Here is a 19,144-nt window from a genome sequence, read left to right as displayed (position 1 = left end):
TAATTAAAATAGCCGTATAATAAAAATGAGTCTATATAACGAGGGAAGAAAAATAGGGAAAATAGGAGAGAACGTGGGCGCCGACTCGCCGAGTACAGAGACGGTCGCCCAGGGAGGATGCAATGGAGAGCAAGAGAGAAGAGGAAGGGAGATCAAGCAAATGAACGGAGAAGCAAAGGGGAGGAATTAATTAATTATTAGAGTAGAATAAGAATAGATAGCAAATATGAGATGAAGCAAAGAGGAAAAGGAGGAGAGAAAAGAAATGAGGAAAAAGAAGGAAAAAAGGAAAAAAAAGAAGGTTTGAGTTGGAACTTGCGTCATGACTGGAGTGTGATATAATGACCACAAAAGATATGATCAGGCTAGTATAGCGATTTTATACAGGGGGCATGTTATTGCAGAAGCTAGAGAGAAATACAGTCCTAAGACATCATGCATGTCTGGGATTTTCATCTCTTCAGCCTGAGTCTATACAAACACAGACACGTCTAGTAATTGAGCGACACTGCTGAGGCTGCCTCGAGTCTTGGAATCATCATCGTCGAATCCTTAGTGTTATGTTACTCTAGAGTTTCCCTGGTACTCGTCTCTGTCTAACTCTTTCATCATATACTTTGCTAAGGGGCACAAAGTCAATTCCGGTGGTATGGATAGCTTCAATGTTTCCCAAAATGGTATGCAGATTATGAGTCTGCAGATAATCCACCATCCACCATCAACCAATTTATTATCCATTACGCCAAGTAGCATCAAAAAAATAAAAACATCATGGGGGTATGAACAAAACAACAGAGCAAATAAAATCAGGTATAAGATCACCACAACCCAACCACCACCGCCACCACCAACGGCACCAATTCCACCCATCGCGCCCTTACAACCTGCCCGGCCCCAGACCCAGACACATTATTCAACGGCGCCGTCCTATAGATATCCTGGAACGTGATATCGCTCGAGTTAAAGCAATTATCCCGCGTCACCTCCGCGACATCTTCCGGCTCTGCGAATGTAATATCGACACACTATCTCGTCAGCGCCCACCACATCAACGCCAAGTCGCGAAAAGGGACATACATTATACAAAGCAGCCCCATGCTGCGCCGCCAACACCACCTGAATCGTCGCATTATCGCCAACATTCACCGTATGTCCCGCCGGCAGCGGCACCTGCGGCAAACAAATCGTCCCCGGGTACGGCAGGTTACTAGGTCCCTCGAAGGCAAACGGCTTGATCATGGCGTTGCTCATGTTGGCTGGGACAGTACCGAAGCCCATGTTCATGTACATAAAGCCCGAGGAGTGGCCGGGGAACCAGCCCGGTTGGAGGGAGATAGCACCTCCGCGGATGGGCCATTTTGTGCGGTTGGTAGAGGTGGGCATTCCGCCGCCTGTCGAGTGTTAGAAGAAGCATACACGTAGATATGTCGTTGGTGTAGGACGTACATGGATAGATCCATTCCATGCCGTATGGGTAGATCATAGAGCCATTCTGCGACGCGGCACCGAGACCATTTGCCTCCTCGATAGTTCCGTTTGTTATGAGGTTATTCCCTCGATAGCCAGGGTAGACAATCACAGTATGGGCATCGACAAGCCCGAGAAGCAAAAGAGCCAAGGTAAGCACAAGCCGGAATTCCATGGTGGTTCAAGGTGCTAATATCAACGTTGAAAACCGCCGACTCTCACACGGGGAGAGCGACATTTTGAATGGTCAGAGCACCTCTAAAAGAACTGGACTGCAGTGAGGAGATGTGATGGAGGGCGCATCATTGTGAACGACCACTGGGCAGAGCGCCCATGTGCTGCAGGAGGTGTCACACTTTCGGCGGTTGTGATTTGCTGTCGAAGCGCCGAGTCCAGCGCTTGCTTTGTAGAGACTGTACTACTGCACACTGCTGGATGGGTATGGGTACTTTTAGTTGACTGATTTTCTGTCCTCCGTATTCTATTTTGATTCTGAACTTCATTTGTAGTTGAAGCTCATCTGCAACGAGTGTCGAGGGTTGTATTTATATATTCCGTAGTCGATAGAAAAATTAATCCCCACACCACCAACTACGCATATCACATCCCCAAATTACCCCTACCAAACACCAAATCTTAAGAACCCCAAAATAAAATAAAATGCCCCATACAACTCGTCCCAAGAAAAAACAAAAACCCTCTCAGAACAGACGCACAACCATAACCGACGATTCCGGCTGGTCGCACGTCACCACCACCACCCGCGCACGGCGGACATACAGAAACACAGGCCAAGAAAAAACCACAGAAACAGAGAAAGAAGAATTGAAACCAGCAGAAGCACCGTCAAACCTAACGCTAGATGGCCTCCAGCAACAGTTTAATCGGCATTATGAACGCTGGACGACGTCGGAGAGTTGGGGTGTTGTGAGACAGAATCTTCTTTCTCTTGCCCATGCATCTACGGACATATCTACATCTGCAGATGCAAATGCAGACGCACCTACAGATATATCTACAGAGGGGATAATAGAGAATATAATCTGCATCGGCCTCGGCAGTCCCAGTGGCTTCCTCCGTGGCGGCTGGGTAGACAGACGACAAGTCAGTCTCGTTCAAGTAGCGGCCCTCGTGAGAATAAAAGAGTTATTTCGTTCGTCTTTCTCCCCATCCCAGTTCATCTAAATCATCTAACAACACGAATAGAAAATGTGCGGGTATACACCCAAGACCCCGTCTTCAACACCCTCGACAAAGCACTCTTCGAATCCCTGGACTTGACAGTTGTCGACCACCCAGCTGGTTTTGAGAAGGTGTCTGAACGGTCATTCCTTTTCTGTCCTGGGACGGAAAAAGGCCATCTCGAAGAGCTCCTCGAGAAGAGGCCCAGAGCGTTGTTCGGTGGTCCATTGGAGGAAATGGGCGATAGCGACTCCGTGAAAGCGTTCCTAGATGGGAAAGTTGGAAAGAAAGTACCCATCTTCGAGGGGGACGAAAAGGCGTTCTGGGGAATGAGAGTTTACTTATAGCACAGCATACTATACTGCTATATCTGCATTGCAAGGTCTGTATATATTGTATGTACATCATAAACAATCATCATAGTATCGTTACGCGAGAAGTTGTATTTATGAGGCCGTCTTGCCTCCGCAATCCGGAATCTTGAGTCCGGGTTTCAGCTTGCGCGCTGAATCCATCAAGCCCCATTTATCCTCCCATTTTTCATCTTCGGTGTTGAATTGGACTTTCCATGGTTCGTCGAATGCCTCGAACCTGATCTCGTTAGTATATTCTAAAGGAAAGGGAAGGATAAACGAGGACATACCAGAAATAATCAGTCCCATTTTCCAACGCCTGACAAACCCAGTCCTCCATGAACTTGTTCATGTTGTCAACACTCGCCACAGAGCCGTCAGTGTCGCTCTTGCACTTGTTCCCATCTCCGCAATCATTTCCCCCACCACTAGGCCATCCAACCTCTGAGATAACCTGCTTCTTATCCGTCCCCTTGGTCAGGGACGCATCATGTCCTGTCCAGAAAGTATACGTCCAACTGGCAGCCTCCTCAACAGTGACACCCGCGAAAAACGGATGCACGTTCGACATGACCAGGTCCGCTTCCTTGGCGAGATCTTCGTTCCAGTTATCGCCCAGATCGGAGGTTGCAACGGGGAGGTCGAGGTTGCGTTTCTTAATCTCGTCGCGGACGTCGTTCATGTAGCCAATTAAGTTCTTCTGAGCTTGCGATTTCGTGGAGCCCGCGCGGAAGAGGGCTTCGTTACCGACAATGGCGCCTTTGAAGATGGAGGTGTCTTTGGTGTCATCGAGGATCTTGTAGAGTTGTTTTAGTTGGCGATCTGTGGTGGTTTGGTTGGACTCGATCCAAACGCCTAGCCAGAGGCGCATGTCTTTGAGTTCCAAGCGGTCGATGGCGTGCAGGACCATTTCGGTCTGGTTGCAGTCCGTACCGTACAGGCGCACGGTGTTGGTGAGCTGTGACAGCACGGCCATGTCGCGGGTGACATTGTTCTGCGATGGCGGGTACTTCAGACACAACGGATACTGCACGCCCCAGGGTGTATAGTCCACGCCCGGGAAGACTTTATGCAGATCCTTGTTGTTCATGAGTTCCTTGATCTCATGAGAATCCTTGTCGAGGTCGCCGTTCTGTTTGGAATCATCCGATGCCGAATGAATCGTGCCCTTCTCACGTGTTGTGTTCCCCCGGTGCCCCAGGATTCCTCCCACAGCACCACCAACAATCGCTCCGACCACGATGAACCCCAGTATCAACCCAACAAGCCATCCTCGCTTCTTACTCCCAGCCGACCAATGTTTCTTCTCTCCTGCTTCCAGCGCCGCTGCACTCGCACCAGCACCCGCACCACCCGCAGCCCCAGGAACAGGTCCATATTGCGTAGTATCAGCCGCAGTCTTCTTACTCTTAAACAACCCCCCAAACAACCCCCCCGCAGCAGCACCCCCAGCCGTACCAGCCGCAGCACCCCCGCCCATCCCGCGATTCCTCCCCGGCGGCAAAATCCCATCATCCCCATCATCAATAATCTCATCCGGATTCACAAACAAAGGATAATCACCCCCACTATATGCCGAATTCCTCTGATATGGACCATCACTCATAATCCCTCCAGCAGCAGTACCCAAATACGGCCGCGGCTGCTGCGTCCCCTGTTGTTGCTGTGTCGACTGCGCAGACAGCAAATTCTGCGACGACGACTGTCCCGCCGCCTGACCATACGAATCCCTAGGTCGCAGCGAGTCCGAGCTCATCCCAACACCCGGCGAGGGGACTAACGGCGGCGAAGGGATATACGGGTTATCCGCGCCGGGCGTGTTGTATCCTCGTTCCGGAGGGCCGACATAGCCGTCGTCGAAGTCATTGCTGTGGCCGTGGCCGTTGGCAACGCCTAATGCGATGCCGCCTATCCCGCCGCCGACGGATGACGGGCCCATGTTATCCATTCCGGGCGTTGCGGCTGTGGTTTGTGTTCGCGGGTCTGCTTGGTAGCTTGGTGGTGGGGTGCCAACTGGGGAGATGGGGGAGCCGGGGCCTTCGCGGTCGTCGCCGTTGTTGAAGCTGAATGTTCGGGGCATGGTTGTGGTTAAAATTTTATTAGAGTATATTGAAGAAGGAAGAAGCGGAAGGAGGATAAGTGAAAAAAAAAGGGTGGTTGAGAGTTCGAAACCGGATGGGCCCTGAATCAAAACTGAACCACGGTTCCAGTGTGCCAGCCGCGCCGGAGACAGATATTTAAGGTGCTTAGCCGATTGAGGGTCGAGTCAGTTTCAGAAACAATTTAAAAAAAAAAAAAGGAAATAGAAGCGCGGCAGAGGTATAATAGGGTATAGTCCAGCCGTGAGTAGATAGACCGATGTAGTTGTATACGACAACCCCAACACAGAGGGGAAAAAAAAAAAAGAAAAGAAACGAAACGGATTAAAGAAGCAGCAGGAGACAGATAAAGAATGCAGAAACAGTGAAGAAGAGAAAAGAGAAAAAAATCAAACCAGCGAGAGACAAAAGACCAAAGAATAAAAGATCTCCGCATGCGGTCGGCGTGTTTGGCTGTCTCGATGTGGAATGGCGGCTGGTGGCCCCGACAACAGCGTGCATACATTATTGCTTATCTTGTTTTAAGACACACTATATTTGTATACTACTTGTACCAGTTAAGTTCGATGATTTCTGACTTGCTAATTCTTGTCTCTAGCAATCTCGACATCCCAATGTACACTGTCATACAAAAGAGCAGTCTACAAATCATTGTGCTGTACTCCACAATAAAACCTCGTCATTCCTTTCTGGGAAGCCTACGCAGACCCTGCAAATCGGTGGGGCAACTATTTTTAGCCTTACACCTGGGCAAGATCCTACAGAGTACAAGTACATAGTAACAGTAGCACTGCAAATAAAGACAGAACGAAAATGGCATTATCATTATCCATCAGGCTCATTATCATCATCATACTGGTCATAAAAACATAAACATAACCAAGGAAAAATATCAAAAAAAAAAAAATGGAGAACGACGCCTCCCATACTAATCCTGCACGTCCCATGTTCTTTTAGAACAATTTTTAGACATCGTAGATCCGTCACTCATCAAGCATAATGGTCATGTGTACGTAACATATCATATCGTCGGGTAAGTCATTCCAAATGCAGATATTAAAATGCAGGTGTCGTTAAGCCTCGACCTCTTCCGCACTGCGTCGGGTAGCATTCATTCCCGAAATAGGTGTCGTCTTCCGCTTCCTTCGCTCGAGAAAACGTCGCTTACCAGGCCGCGTCTCGAGATGCTCAGGAATCGACGCCGGATCCTGCCCCGCGCCTAGCATGGCGCTTCGCGTTTTGTTGCGGTACATATCCACTGCCACATGTCAGTCACCTGTCAGGAACAATGCGGAAAGTATGTAAGGGATAGAAGAACGAACATGATTTCTGCAGAAATACCATCCGTCCCACAAAAGTCCGGCTCTGGCACCATGTCATCCGGTATCCCAGATCATTCAATATCGCATCCTTCCGGTGCCGCCGCTTCGACATCCGCGGCACAATTACTTCACTCTCTCCATCCAGCGACGGCGCAGGTACCGTGACCCGTCCAATGGTCGCATCCTCATTATCCGCCTCTGCCTCTGCCGCATCATCTCTGAAATACCGCTTTCCCGGCACAGACAGGCCAGGCGGGTTCTTCAAATGCACGGGAAAGTATGACCGAGGGTAGACCGAGTGCGTCATCCGGTACGAGTCGGGCAACTCGTCCATCTTGGCCTGGTCGAGGTTGACCTTAACGCGCACTCGGCTTTCTCCGCGCTGCGGATCGGGAACGAGGATGAACTTGCGCGGTTTGCCGGCAGGCTGAGTCCCGAAGAGCTCTTCTTTGTTTGGCTGATACTCCTCGTCCTCGTCGACTTCGTCCGGTCGGGCTGCTGATGCGGTGGTGCTGGTTGCGACGGTTGGGGTTCGGCCTATGGCGCTCATTCCGCTTTCTCGTAGGAGGGGAGGAATCGAGGGGCCTGCTCGGGCGCTGGAAGCTGGTGATGGGTAGGTTGGGTAGCCGTGGAAGACCTGTGCTGGTCGGAGTTCTGTTGCTGTTGTAGATGACCCGGGGGCTTCGGTGACAGATGGACGATGAGAAGCGTTCGGAAACTCAGAGGTGCCTATTATGTATAGAAAGGATGATATATAACAATTAGCCTACGCTGTAAGACAACGAGAAGGAACGGATTTCAACGCCAACAGCAAATGATCGCGAACATGGGGAATTCCCGACACAAAAAAGGGTATTAAGTCAATATCAACACAACGAAGGAGAAAAAAAGGAACGATGGCCATCCACAAACCGCGTAAAAATACATCAAGTACATCTTCCCAAGATGCAAAAGGCAAGGCAGATTCAGATTCCCATCGGGGCAAGGGCAAGGCATTATACAAAAACAGTGAAAAAAAAAAAAAAGGTTTACAGGAGAATTATAAGTCACTCCCCGTATGAAGGGAGGGGTAGCAATATTATATGCGATGGAACATACCGCTGACTTCCTCGTATGGACTACCATCAGGTCGAGCATGGTGATGATGGTGCAACTGTGGAGGGCCCATGGCCAACCCACCACCATACCCCGGTCGTGCGGCGCTGGGCGGCGACATGCCCACGCCAGGCAAGCTGGGGGTGAGAGGAGTTCCGGCAGCCATGTGAACAGGTGTTTGAGGAGCAACGGTCTGCCGTCGAGTGATCTTGGCCTGCCTTCGCACTCGCCGGCTGCGCAGTCGCGGGTCTTGGTTGCTATTTCGCCAACTGTCGACGGCACGTTGGATTAAGCCGCGTTTGCCTCGTAAGCTCGGGTTGAGCTGGGCCAGTGCCCACCCCACGGCATTGCATTCAGTTTCGTATACCAACCGGTTGCCCTGGTATTGGTCCTTGCTGCAGCACGCCCGTGGATAGACGCAGTTCTCCGACTTGAACCCCGCGCTAAGGCTGTCCACGTTGACGGATTCCACGTCGCATCGGATGGTGTACTCCATCTTGACGCGATCGCGAGAATATTCAAAGGCGATCCACTGCACCCCGTTGGCATCTTGTCGCACAACTAAGGGCGTGGTCGCCGGGATGGGACCGGGTGCGGCACTGGAGCTCGTCCCCACGGTAGGGCTCGTATGAGAGACTGGAGCCGAGGGAGCCGCGGTACTCACAGCAGTGTTAATGGTGGGAGCTGTAGTTGCCGGATGGGGAGCACTCAAGACGGTCCTCTGGGGTGGCGTATGCTGCTGCGGCGGTGCTGCCGCACTCGGGCTGATAGGAGCGGCCGTCGATGGTCGAGGCATCTGCGTAGAGGGTGCCTGATGAGGTGGCATCATCAACGGTTGAGTTGTGAGAGGATGGGACTGAGGCGATGGATGCGCCGCGTACGATGACGGCTGAACAGTGTTCAACGCCGGATAGGGTTGGTATCCATATACTTGGTGAGCCATTTGAGGCGACTGGGCGTAGATAGTTCGTTGATCGTGTGCTTGAGAGGCTACCGATACTGGCGAGCTCGATTGAGGTGTGTGGTAGATGGGAGGGTAGGGCCTCTGCATCTGCGCGGTGGCCGCCATAATCTCCGGAGGTCCTGGGGCTGTCAGCTTGACTGGCCAACAAAAGAGATCTCAATCACACCGAGGTGCTTGGGGGAATAACCGTGACCAACAAAGAAAAGATAGCCCACTAACCACTAGAAGAATACTGGCTGGAGGCGCTAGCCGCGGTATAAGCGGGATGCGACGCGTAGTACGAGGATTCCTGGGGATGCGGACCGTAGGGCGAATGGGGAAGGCCGTTGGACAACGAATGTGAGGCGTATGTGGTAGGAGAGATAGTTGTAGGCGGTTGGTGGGGAGAGTTAGGACGGTGCTGGAGAAGAGTTGAACGGGGGTGGTGGAGTTGAGGGTGTCCAGATCGAAGCTATCATTCGTTAATGTCTTGCCATTATGCTAGCATGATGAAAGCAATGTGCCATGAACAGTAAACGCTAAGTCCAGCCTATACGAGGGAATCGATATTCAAACCCGCCTCGGGACCGTACATGTTGATGCATACAAAAGCGAGCACGAGTCAGGGAGACAAAGGTAGCATAATAAACACCCTGTCCGTATCCCCGTCGACTGGGGTACGAGACTGGGATACTCGGATGCTGAGACGGGACCAAGAAAGAAAGAACAAAAAGAGACTTACAGGGTCTCCAATGGGGTCGTCCTTGTATTTCACCACCGAGGAAGAAGGCCCGAGGTCAGCCTGGACCATGCTAGTCATGACTGACCGTTGCGTATTAAATTTTGTTAGAATTCAGAGAAGCTTGATCCAACGCCAGGGGACTGGGAATCCAAGAAAAAAAATATAAATAAAAAAACGGCTGCGAGTGCTGCTGGAGGGTCCAGGATGTTTGATATTTAGGAATCGGCTGCACTCATTCTGGGATGTGAACGAGTGGAAAGGATGGGGGTCAACGATCCTGGAGAGGAATAAAATGAGAAGAAAGAGAATGGAACGAGGGTAAGAACAGAAGAAAGAAAATGAGAAAAGAAGAGAGAAAGAGAAAGAAAGAAAGAAAAGGCACCGAGAAAGCGAGAGAAAGAATCGATAGCAATTGAACAGTAGTGGAGAGGGAGAATAAAGAGATTGAACTTGCAACTAGCGGCAAGTGGTGTAATCTCGACCAGGATGGATGCAGAAAATCGCAAAATTGTGACAGGAGATTTTTTTTTTCCCTTGATATTCTTGTAATATTTTATTTGTTTATTTAAGAGGGTAAGAAAAAAGAGAGAAGCCGAGGGGGGTGACAGAGTACAGTAGTATGATGTGCATAAACAACAAGTGCGTGGAAGAGATGCGACACCGGGCAATCAGACTGGTCGAATATACAAGACCTTTTTCCCACTGTCCGGACCGTTAACCGAAGGGTGGAGGCACATCGAGGAGAAAGAGACAGCTTCTGGTCCAAGGGTTGAGTGGAAGGAAGCCCATGAAGATTGTAATCTCTTTAGCGGAGGGAAGGAATGCATAAGATTGGCTACCATACTTGAAATTGCTGCTATTTTGACAAAGGAGAGACTTTTCTAGTGTGTGTGTCCAGGTACTTTCACTCCCCTTGTGGACTCCATACTGGGCAGAGTACCTGTACATGCTCGAGTACTTCGATGTACTCTGACAGCTCCACTGCCTGTGCGGTATCCGGGGATCGGCGCGGTGCTTTGCCAACCTTGGTCCGGGCGATATTACAATACGATACAGTAGTCGGATGTTTGCCATGGTCAGGTCGGCTCAGCTGCACCAGTGCCAAGTCCGGCTCTGTCCAATGAGAGACGATTATTGCGGTCTGGACCAATCAATGCGGGGAAGGTTCTTTTCTCCTCGTCTAAATAAACTTGAAACCACTAACGGGTGTGTCAATACCGTATTGTATACGACATTACTGTACAAGTAAAAGCATAAAAGCATATATGTTTGTGTCAGCTGTGTAACCCTCCTTTTCCACACAATCCCAGAACGGCAACTTTTCAGCATGTTTGCTACAGAACCATCCTATCGAGTCGCAGCACTTCTGTACTAGAGTAAGTCGATTCAACACTATTGCCCGTTGGTTGGTTGAACTCCACTTTTTGCTGTGCCCGATGCACGGCCGGTGTGGTGGGGCGGAGATAAAGACCAGAAATAATACCCATCCAGCCACAAGTCTCTCTGGCAAACTTTGAAGCAAACTGGAAAATTCCGGAGAATTCCGTTGCGTGGTTATATCCTCCGTAGAGTGTAATGTATACTGTACTCTGTAGGCACGCGGACTACTGTCCTCCAGCATATGTATTTATCATGTACAAATAGTGAAAAGTACGGAATTCCTACTCTGTAGAGGCCGTTGAATAACTATCGTCGTAATCAGCAAGCAGTGACTGCGCCGCTTGCACCATAGCGTCCGGGTATTGTGATCGATGCAGGGTCACTGGCATTTCGGAGCCGGGGCCGAATGGCTTGCCGTGCCCCTGGGCGGATCAACCCTATCGAGATAGGACTAGTGCTTTTATCATTCTGTCAATGTCTCAAATGGACGCTGCTAATATGTACAGATTGCATCAAGTACTCCTGCGTATATACTTCCTCGGTACAATCCCAGCGGCAAGCTACATTAATTTTCCGATACTCCGTCCACCGCAGTCTTTTGCTTTACAAGTACGAACAAGTTTGTACTTGTAAAGCACCGTATGGAGAACATGTGATCTGAGTTCAAACTTAAACCGGCCCCACCATCCGAACCCGAGATCCACAGAACAAGCACTCCGGAGTAAAGGTAGGAGGAGTTTTGTCGTTGCCGAAGATAGACCGTTGGCTGCATTTGTATCCTACTCTGTACAGAACAAGTAGATAACTAGTAGCTAGGAATATTCCGTACGCTACGCAACTAGCTTAGCTATCTGTATGTACTTTGGAGCAACCGCACGAGCAAGCAAGCATGCATAGCCGAGTCTAGAGGACACTTATGTACGGAGTATCCCGTACGGAGCATATGTTTGCCCTTAGCCTTCATGCACTCTGCATAATCCAACTAAGGCTAACTAGGATGGGATAGGAAAGAAAACCGTTGGCTAACGCTCTAGGCCCAGCGAACATTATTCATCGCGCATAGGCAGCCAGTCCGCCTACTATCCGTACCATAATAGTAGTATTCGTACTCCATCCATCCGTCCCCTTCCAATGCCGCAGTTATGTTTGCCATGTCAGATTTGAGATTGGAAATCAATTACTCACTGATACAGCATAAAAAGTAAAAATACAATAAGCAGAGAGTAATAGTAATGTAAAATAAATACCGCATAGTAACAGCTGCTATTGCTTTGATTACGGTGTACTATTATTATGCTGTCGTACTCGTGCTACCTCAAGGAATGCTCCATACGGAGGAGTCTGGAGTGTTGCACGATCAACATGTGACAGTGACTGATCATGTATCATCATGTCTATCTTCCAGTATGGATACGATGACTCGTTAATTCAACGCACTTCTTCTATGACAGCTATAGGTCACATTCAATTTAGTATCCTCAAGAATGATTACATGTGCAACATGGGCCGACTTGTATTGGGTGGTACAGGCTATCTATTATAGTCGTCTCTCTTGGAGGGATTGTACTACGGTTTCTTTGTTGGATGCAGATAGGAGTGTGGCAATCAATTATAATCAGAAATTCATAATTGGTTTATTCTTGGTCCAGGTGAGCATCCTTTTTTTGTCTTTTTTTTTTTCTCTTTTGGCTGCTGCTGTCAAACATCATGAATCACCCTGGATCTGCTGACTCGATGGCAGCGCATGTTGTTCCTTGTCCTCATCCTCATCGTCGCTATCGTCGCTATTCTCGCTATCTTCGCTATCCGCGCTCACTTCCTCTCCCGACCGTCGACGCTCCTCCTTCTTACGCCGTCGTTCTTCGCGGTATTCTCGGTATTTCCGAGCTCGCTCACCTGTTCAATCTGGTTAGCCTCGTGACTCGTATTAGGAACAGGGGTAAGGCTTCTCGTACATCGAATTTCATGTGTCCTGATGGCATACGCTTGGATTTCCTCCTTCGTCAACACCCGCAACACAAACACACAGTCGGGCTGTTCGTCCGTGATCGAGAACCGCTCTTTCCCCTCCAGGGCCTCGGGGTTGACCAACCGGCGGTCAACTCTGGTCCAACGTGCGTCCAGGGGAATTCCCTTCTTGTGGGCTTCCTCTTTCAGGGGTGCCACGCCCGGCCGCACTGGGTTCGGGTCTTCCGGGAATTTCTCCCGCGGGGGCTTTAAGATGCCTTTGATCTGTGGCTCAGACTCCGTGGGCTTCTTGGAGTCCTCCTGACTGCTGCTCGAGACGTGTCGGCTGGAGTGGTGGCCTTCTGGCACACGGGTCTGCGAACGTGAAGTCCTGCGCGAGCGTGATGCTTCGATAGTCAAGGGTTGAGAACCATTATCCGACGGTGATTCACGGCGAGCAGATAGCTCGCGCTGGTATGCACGGAGGTCGTCTTCAGAAGTATAGGGATCCGCGTCGGTCTCGTGCTGTCTAGATGGCCGCCTAGATCGACTATGATGTCTAGTGTAGTCATATCCGTCAGGGTAGTCGGCCCAGTCACTTTCGTAGCCGCTGGCCAGGACCGCAGTGCCCAGGCCGGCCCCAGTTCCTGCCACCGATCCACTAGCGGAGTCAGTGCGGTTGTGGCTCCTCGATGATCGGTAGTTATCATCGCGGCTATCGTGATGGTGATGACGATGGCGTCGGCGACGGTGGCGACGGCCGTCATGATGGCCGTCATCGTAATGACTGTCTCGGTAAGAAGAGTAGTAGCCATCGTCCCAATCCTGGTGCAAGGCTACTGGAGCCCTGTAGGACGGTGGTCCGGTCGACTCGCGATCGCTATCGTAAGTTGAACGCCGGGTCCGCCCTTCCAACTTGTCAAACCCTCTCTGCGACGGAGGGGGGCCGTGAGCCCGAGTTTCGTGCTTTAACCCTGACGGGACATAGTGACCTTCCACCCCGGTCAGGCTTAGAGGGCGGCTGTGGCGGTAGGCCCCACGACCGCGGTCCAGGCGATCCATCTGGTCCTTTTCCATCTGTTCTTGGGTGGTGTAGGAGTAAGAACCCCAGTCGCCAAAGTCCCCTTGGCGAAGGCTTTCCACAGTCGGGTATCTTGGTCGACTACTGCGCTCAGCATGATATTCTCCATGTCTTCTCCGCGGCCGAGCCAGCCGGCTAGCATCATTTGTATAGTACAGGCGACGATGTGAATGACGGGGCGATGCTGGGACGAGATACCCATGATCTGCGGTCCAAGGACTGGAGGAACGACCATAACCCGGCGTGACGATAGGAGAGGCTCTGTTCGGTACGTTCGGGGACACGGTGACTCTTAACGGAGGAGGATGACGGCCATCCGCAGCAGAGGTGCTGCTTCGTTGGCGGGGTCGGATTGGATATTCAGCCCGCAATTTGGTAGATGACTGGTCTGGGTTTCGATAGGTGGAGGAGATGGGGTCGAGTCGGGACCGGCTCAATCGAGGATCATAGGAATTTGAGTAGGGAATATCGGCGGTAGACTGGCTGCTACTGCGTCCATGACGACTGGTAGAAGCATCGTAGGGCTCGTTGTAGGATGCACTGAGCTGCATTGCGCCAGTGGACGCCCGCATTGGATCGATCACACGCTTGTCGGAGGGCGACATGGCCCGAGGACGCGGGGAGGAACCCATGATGAATCCTTGTTTCCTTGCAGGGAACTGCCGCAGCTGCACGTGTTGAATTGGATTTGGTTACTCGAGCACTGCAGTAGTTGGGATGTCGTAGAGATGGTTCGGGTGGTTCAAGTCAATGAGATAAAGCTGTTGACGCTGTGGCACTGAATGCGATGGATTTGACAACAGTTATATATGGCACTGGGCAAGCAACAGCCCGACAAAGTGAGGCGAAGAATTCAAAGAAGACAAGTATAAAAAAGGAGAGAGAAAAAAGAAAGATGATGTGCAGGGCACAAATATAATGGAATGTAACTGTCGGGCAATGGCTGGTCGAGATGAGGTTGCGTCAAGAGAGTTGGGGGAGGGGGGGGGGGGAAAGAGGCTCAACGCTCGGCACAAAGACTAACGCTGATGAGAAAGTCGAGAAATCAAAGGAACCAGCCTTCTTTCTCTTGCTTTCAGTAGAATTGCACAAGATTTGTAGATGGCAACGGTGATAAATAAATGTACACACAGTGACGCAACGCGGGGGGTTTCCTCTGCTTCCTTTTTTTTTCTTTTTTCTTCTCGAATTGTTCTTCTTTGCGCCTTCGAAACTTCAGAAGCCTGAACTGCTTCCGGATATTCGCTTCCAGCGTTTGAGGTAAGAATGTCCCGAGACAAACCAGACTCGCTTTGCTATAACAAATTATATACCAAACAGCAACAATCCACGGACCGCTGGTGTCGCCTGGCTGGAATCCGTTCCCTCCCCATCCACGGATCGCATACTGCGTCTTCCGCGACTCTATCGGCACGTTTCTTCATGCGATCATGTAACAACAAATAGTAATGCAAGTCAGTAAACGATGGTTTCAAAGCATTCTGATCCTACCATGCAAAACATCCCGGAAAAGGCTCCTTCAGCCCGGGTCTCGAGGCGGCCCCCACTGCCCTTGTCCAGTTACTCCAACTACTCTTCGATTCCTACTTTACAATGCTTTTTCTGTAGTATTCCGGAACATTGCAACGTGAGGACACGAGGGGACTCTTGAATCGCAGGCACTCTCTTTCTCCGGCGTACTGCGTACCCGGGAGCCTTCCGCCTGTTCCACTCCCGAAAGGGTACAAATACACGACGGTAGTACTCTTTGTATGCGATCCCGTCTATAATACTGCCGACAGAGTCATAGTTGTGAAGGACAAAGAACAACAATGACATCACTGGTAAATCTCGCGGCCAAAAGGAACCAGCCCCTGGAGGTACAAGCATTCCAGTCCGGTGGGGTGGCTGACTTGATGTGTTCCCAAAACGGAGAGCACATATGGGACATGCCCACTGTACGCCTATCGGGACATTGGAAAGAAGTTTAACCAAATTGCGGATATGCAGCATGGCCGTTTCCTGCTCATCAATCACTCCATAGCAAACTCTACAAAGCTGTGTCTAGCAACTGCTTACATGCCAGCTGGGAACGAACGAACCACTCATTCTTCAAGACGTGGCAATTGGGCACTACCCCTCAATTCCCGGGATTACCGGGATCGATGCTAAATGATCCCATAAAATTTTCTTTGATCGTCTCAGAGAAATCGTTGAAACGGCCGGCTCGGAAGGTTGACATGCCCCGCGGTGTTGTACTTGTGCCCAAAGCACCGAGACAACTCCGTGCTTGACGGAGTACATTGGAGCGAGTTTTTGATATGACTTTATCCACTTCTGTTATTGTTTTTCCCTCCTTCACCAGAGCAATCAATCAAGGGGGAAAAAATGTGTCTGTGCTTTGGGCATTCTTTATGCATTTGCTTCCCTCCGTCCGCCCGGAGCACGGTTTCTACCTCGCGAGTCAGTCAGCATGCGGACCTAACGTAATCGGACACCGAGCTGCGCGGGACACCGAGCTGCGCGGTCGGAAGCCGCTTCTCCTGAATATGATCCCATATACTACTTTTCTACTGCCATATTCATCATGACTGAAATACCGAAGGAAAAACGTCTAGAATTGGCCATTGAGGCTTTTCATAAAGGCCAATTCCCATCAAAAACGGCCTGTGCAAAAGCCTTTGATGTGCCTCCAAGGACCCTCATGACTCGCCTCGATGGGACTGTCTCTCGCCAACATACAATTGCAAATTGTCGCAAGCTATCAAATACTGAAGAAGAATCCCTTAAAAACTGGATTCTAGACATGGATAAACGTGGTCTACCCCTTCGAGTATCAAATGTACGCCATCTTGCTCAGCTTTTATTATCCGCGCGGTCTAAGCCATCAAAAGACATCTCTATCAGCGAGAAATGGGTCTCCCGATTTATTCAACGCCATCCTGAGCTCAAATCCAAATATACCCGCCAATATGACTATCAGCGTGCCAAATGTGAAGATCCGGAGCTTATAAAAGGCTGGTTTAATCGTGTTCAAGAGACTATCCTGAGATACGGCATTGCAGAGCAGGATATATACAATATGGATGAAACTGGCTTTCAAATGGGAGTGGCATCAACTGCAAAGGTTATTTGTGGATCAGAGACAAGAGATAGCCATGCCAAATCTATCCAGCCTGGAAATCGCGAGTGGATTACCATAATAATTGCCATAAATGCCTCTGGACATGCTCTACCTCCGCAAATCATTATGGCTGGGAAAAAGCATCAATCTCAGTGGTATTCAGCTATTCCAAAGGAATATAGAATCAGCTTGAGCGATAATGGCTGGACTAATGATATTCTGGGATTTGAATGGCTTCAGGAGATGTTTGAGAAGCATACTGCTTCTCAGACAGCTGGCAGATATCGTCTTTTAATTCTTGACGGCCATAGCAGTCATGCCACTGCTAGTTTTGATCAATTCTGCACTGAGAGAAGGATTATTCCGTTATATATGCCTCCTCATTCATCTCATCTACTTCAACCGCTTGATATAAGCTGTTTTGCGCCACTCAAGCATTATTACGGCCAGAAAGTCAGAGAGATGGCAGAAAACAACATCCATGCCATTGATAAACAAGACTTCATATCTATCTACTCCAGCATCCATGGCCGTGCATTCTCTAAGGCCAATATATTGAGTGCATTTGCAGCTGCTGGTCTTATTCCTTTTAAACCAGAGAGAGTTCTTGCAAAACTCAACATCAAGACACCGACACCACCTTCTTCCTCATCCAGCAACCAATCCTTTTATTTAGGAAGAACACCAGTCAATCTCTATCAGTTGAATCAGCAGAAAAAGCAGATTCAAGAACTTCAAAGCCAATCCCTATCTTCAGTTGTTGCAGAGCAGATGCTTGAAAAGTTTATAAAGAGCACAGAAGTCGCAATGCAGGATGCTATTCTATTAAGACAGGGATTCCATCAGCTCCACACGTCAAATAAGCATCAGAAAGGGAAGAAGAATATGACACGAGCCTTTATTCAAGATGGAGGTAGTCTAACTGGCTCTGAAGGTCAGCAAAGGTTGATTGAGAGGGAGGCGATACAGGAGCCATCAAGAAGGCCACGGCGGCCAGCACGATGCAGCAACTGCAATGAAGAAGGCCATAATAGGTCAAAATGTCCTGCTAAATAGTAGTAAATTTAATAGATCGAATACAGTTCAATGTGGCATTTATTTAACTAGGTTGATGAAATAATTCGTATAATTCGTATAGAAGAGTTAGTTACTCGCCGCCGCCGCGCAGCTCGGTGTCCCGCGCAGCTCGGTGTCCGATTACGTTAGTATTTTACCAGAGACGCTAGTAGACGACCAGTGCTAGAAGCGAATACCGATCATGAGTATGAGGATCACTTGTTACTGCTTCATATAGATGGATGATTTTGTCTGAAAAGGAGGGGCACGAAAATCATGGATTTTGCTTCCGGTATCAGTGCATATGTCAGCACTATATCTCGACAGTTATTCCGTACAACGATGCTTGCCCTACGGGAATCGCAAATAACATGGGCCGTGGGTTAGACCCACGGCTTCTTCTCTCTTCTCTGTTTCCCTTTTTGTCTCACGATCCGAATACGAACACACCGGGCGTCGCTGCCCTCTCACCCTGACCCTTGCCCTCGCCCTCTCCCTCAGATTCGGCCGCATTCCATATCAACAAACCCCGAATCCAAACCCAGATCCAATGCAAGACTACAGGCAGAAACCATCAGACATCCCCCTTCTTCGCCAAAAGCAAGTCATGGCAGATTATTCTCCGATACGCTGGATCTGTCGCGGTATATGCACGAGAAATGGAATAGCTGATGCACCCATTCCTGCATGTTTGCAGGCATGCATGATATCCCTGCTCTTTTTACCTATATTCTGTGTGCATGTATGTATGACATGCTGTACACGGGGAGAGCAACGAAAAATAGTGTTCCCCGTGACGATGCAAAGGATTAGAAAATTGGCTACCTGATGGATAAACCCAGGCAACCATACAATTAGATTCCATTGACCAGGCATAACCATATGGAATCACTCTGGTTGACTGACGAGCTGATGACCATTCAGGGATGGAACTGCAGATTTAATTTGATTGTATGACTATGATTATTGTCTATGTATGCATCAAAGACAAACAACATGGAAAAGCAAATAAAAGGGAAATCGAAGTAATAGAGAAAATAAGATGGAAAAAGGGGAAAAAAAAAAAAAAAGAGAGAGAGAGAACACACGACAGCAAATGCTCTCTGCCTAATTGAATTATTGACCACCCTTTAGGTTGAAATTATTATACTATGTCCCGGTGTGAGGTGTGCAGGCAGGTTATATATATGAACAAGTAATGTAAATGAAGAGTTATAGATTAAAGCACTCCACATCCGCTGTTCCAGAGCCAAATCAAAGTTAAATACCAATCTAATCGAGTCTCGAGGCTCACAATAGTGGCGAGCAAATATAATCGATTACTGAATTGAATGCACAATGCCAACGATTTCTACATCATTCCCGCCTCCAACT

At 49.4% G+C, this 19,144-nt stretch overlaps 6 protein-coding genes across 6 annotated transcripts; 2 read left to right on the top strand and 4 right to left on the bottom strand.

Annotated features, from left to right (window-relative positions):
• Positions 1-818: 818 nt before the first annotated feature.
• ACHE_50583S (copper acquisition factor BIM1-like domain-containing protein) lies at positions 819-1,642 on the bottom strand (the record flags this gene model as incomplete). Its single annotated transcript, XM_043280316.1, has 3 exons — positions 819-1,025; positions 1,078-1,391; positions 1,447-1,642. 3 exons carry the CDS (start codon positions 1,640-1,642, stop codon positions 819-821), a joined length of 717 nt encoding a protein of 238 aa, XP_043137907.1.
• A 485-nt stretch (positions 1,643-2,127) lies between these two features.
• ACHE_50582A (SRR1 family protein) lies at positions 2,128-2,996 on the top strand (the record flags this gene model as incomplete). The annotated part of the gene is made up of 2 exons (XM_043280315.1): positions 2,128-2,620; positions 2,674-2,996. The coding sequence occupies 2 exons, from the start codon at positions 2,128-2,130 to the stop codon at positions 2,994-2,996; spliced, it is 816 nt and encodes a 271-aa protein (XP_043137906.1).
• Positions 2,997-3,095: 99 nt separating this feature from the next.
• On the bottom strand, positions 3,096-5,082 carry bgt3 (putative cell wall glucanase; the record flags this gene model as incomplete). Its single annotated transcript, XM_043280314.1, has 2 exons — positions 3,096-3,240; positions 3,293-5,082. The coding sequence occupies 2 exons, from the start codon at positions 5,080-5,082 to the stop codon at positions 3,096-3,098; spliced, it is 1,935 nt and encodes a 644-aa protein (XP_043137905.1).
• A 1,092-nt stretch (positions 5,083-6,174) lies between these two features.
• On the bottom strand, positions 6,175-9,281 carry ACHE_50580S (uncharacterized protein; the record flags this gene model as incomplete). Its single annotated transcript, XM_043280313.1, has 5 exons — positions 6,175-6,359; positions 6,424-7,152; positions 7,522-8,601; positions 8,702-8,933; positions 9,204-9,281. 5 exons carry the CDS (start codon positions 9,279-9,281, stop codon positions 6,175-6,177), a joined length of 2,304 nt encoding a protein of 767 aa, XP_043137904.1.
• A 3,007-nt stretch (positions 9,282-12,288) lies between these two features.
• ACHE_50579S (uncharacterized protein) lies at positions 12,289-14,243 on the bottom strand (the record flags this gene model as incomplete). Its single annotated transcript, XM_043280312.1, has 2 exons — positions 12,289-12,479; positions 12,539-14,243. 2 exons carry the CDS (start codon positions 14,241-14,243, stop codon positions 12,289-12,291), a joined length of 1,896 nt encoding a protein of 631 aa, XP_043137903.1.
• Positions 14,244-16,177: 1,934 nt separating this feature from the next.
• On the top strand, positions 16,178-17,770 carry ACHE_50578A (uncharacterized protein; the record flags this gene model as incomplete). Its single annotated transcript, XM_043280311.1, has 1 exon — positions 16,178-17,770. The coding sequence occupies one exon, from the start codon at positions 16,178-16,180 to the stop codon at positions 17,768-17,770; it is 1,593 nt and encodes a 530-aa protein (XP_043137902.1).
• Positions 17,771-19,144: the final 1,374 nt, after the last annotated feature.

This window comes from Aspergillus chevalieri, chromosome 5 (genome assembly GCF_016861735.1).
Source record: "Aspergillus chevalieri M1 DNA, chromosome 5, nearly complete sequence".
NCBI classification, from domain to species: domain Eukaryota; kingdom Fungi; phylum Ascomycota; class Eurotiomycetes; order Eurotiales; family Aspergillaceae; genus Aspergillus; species Aspergillus chevalieri.
This window is presented reverse-complemented; position numbering and strand designations above follow the sequence as displayed.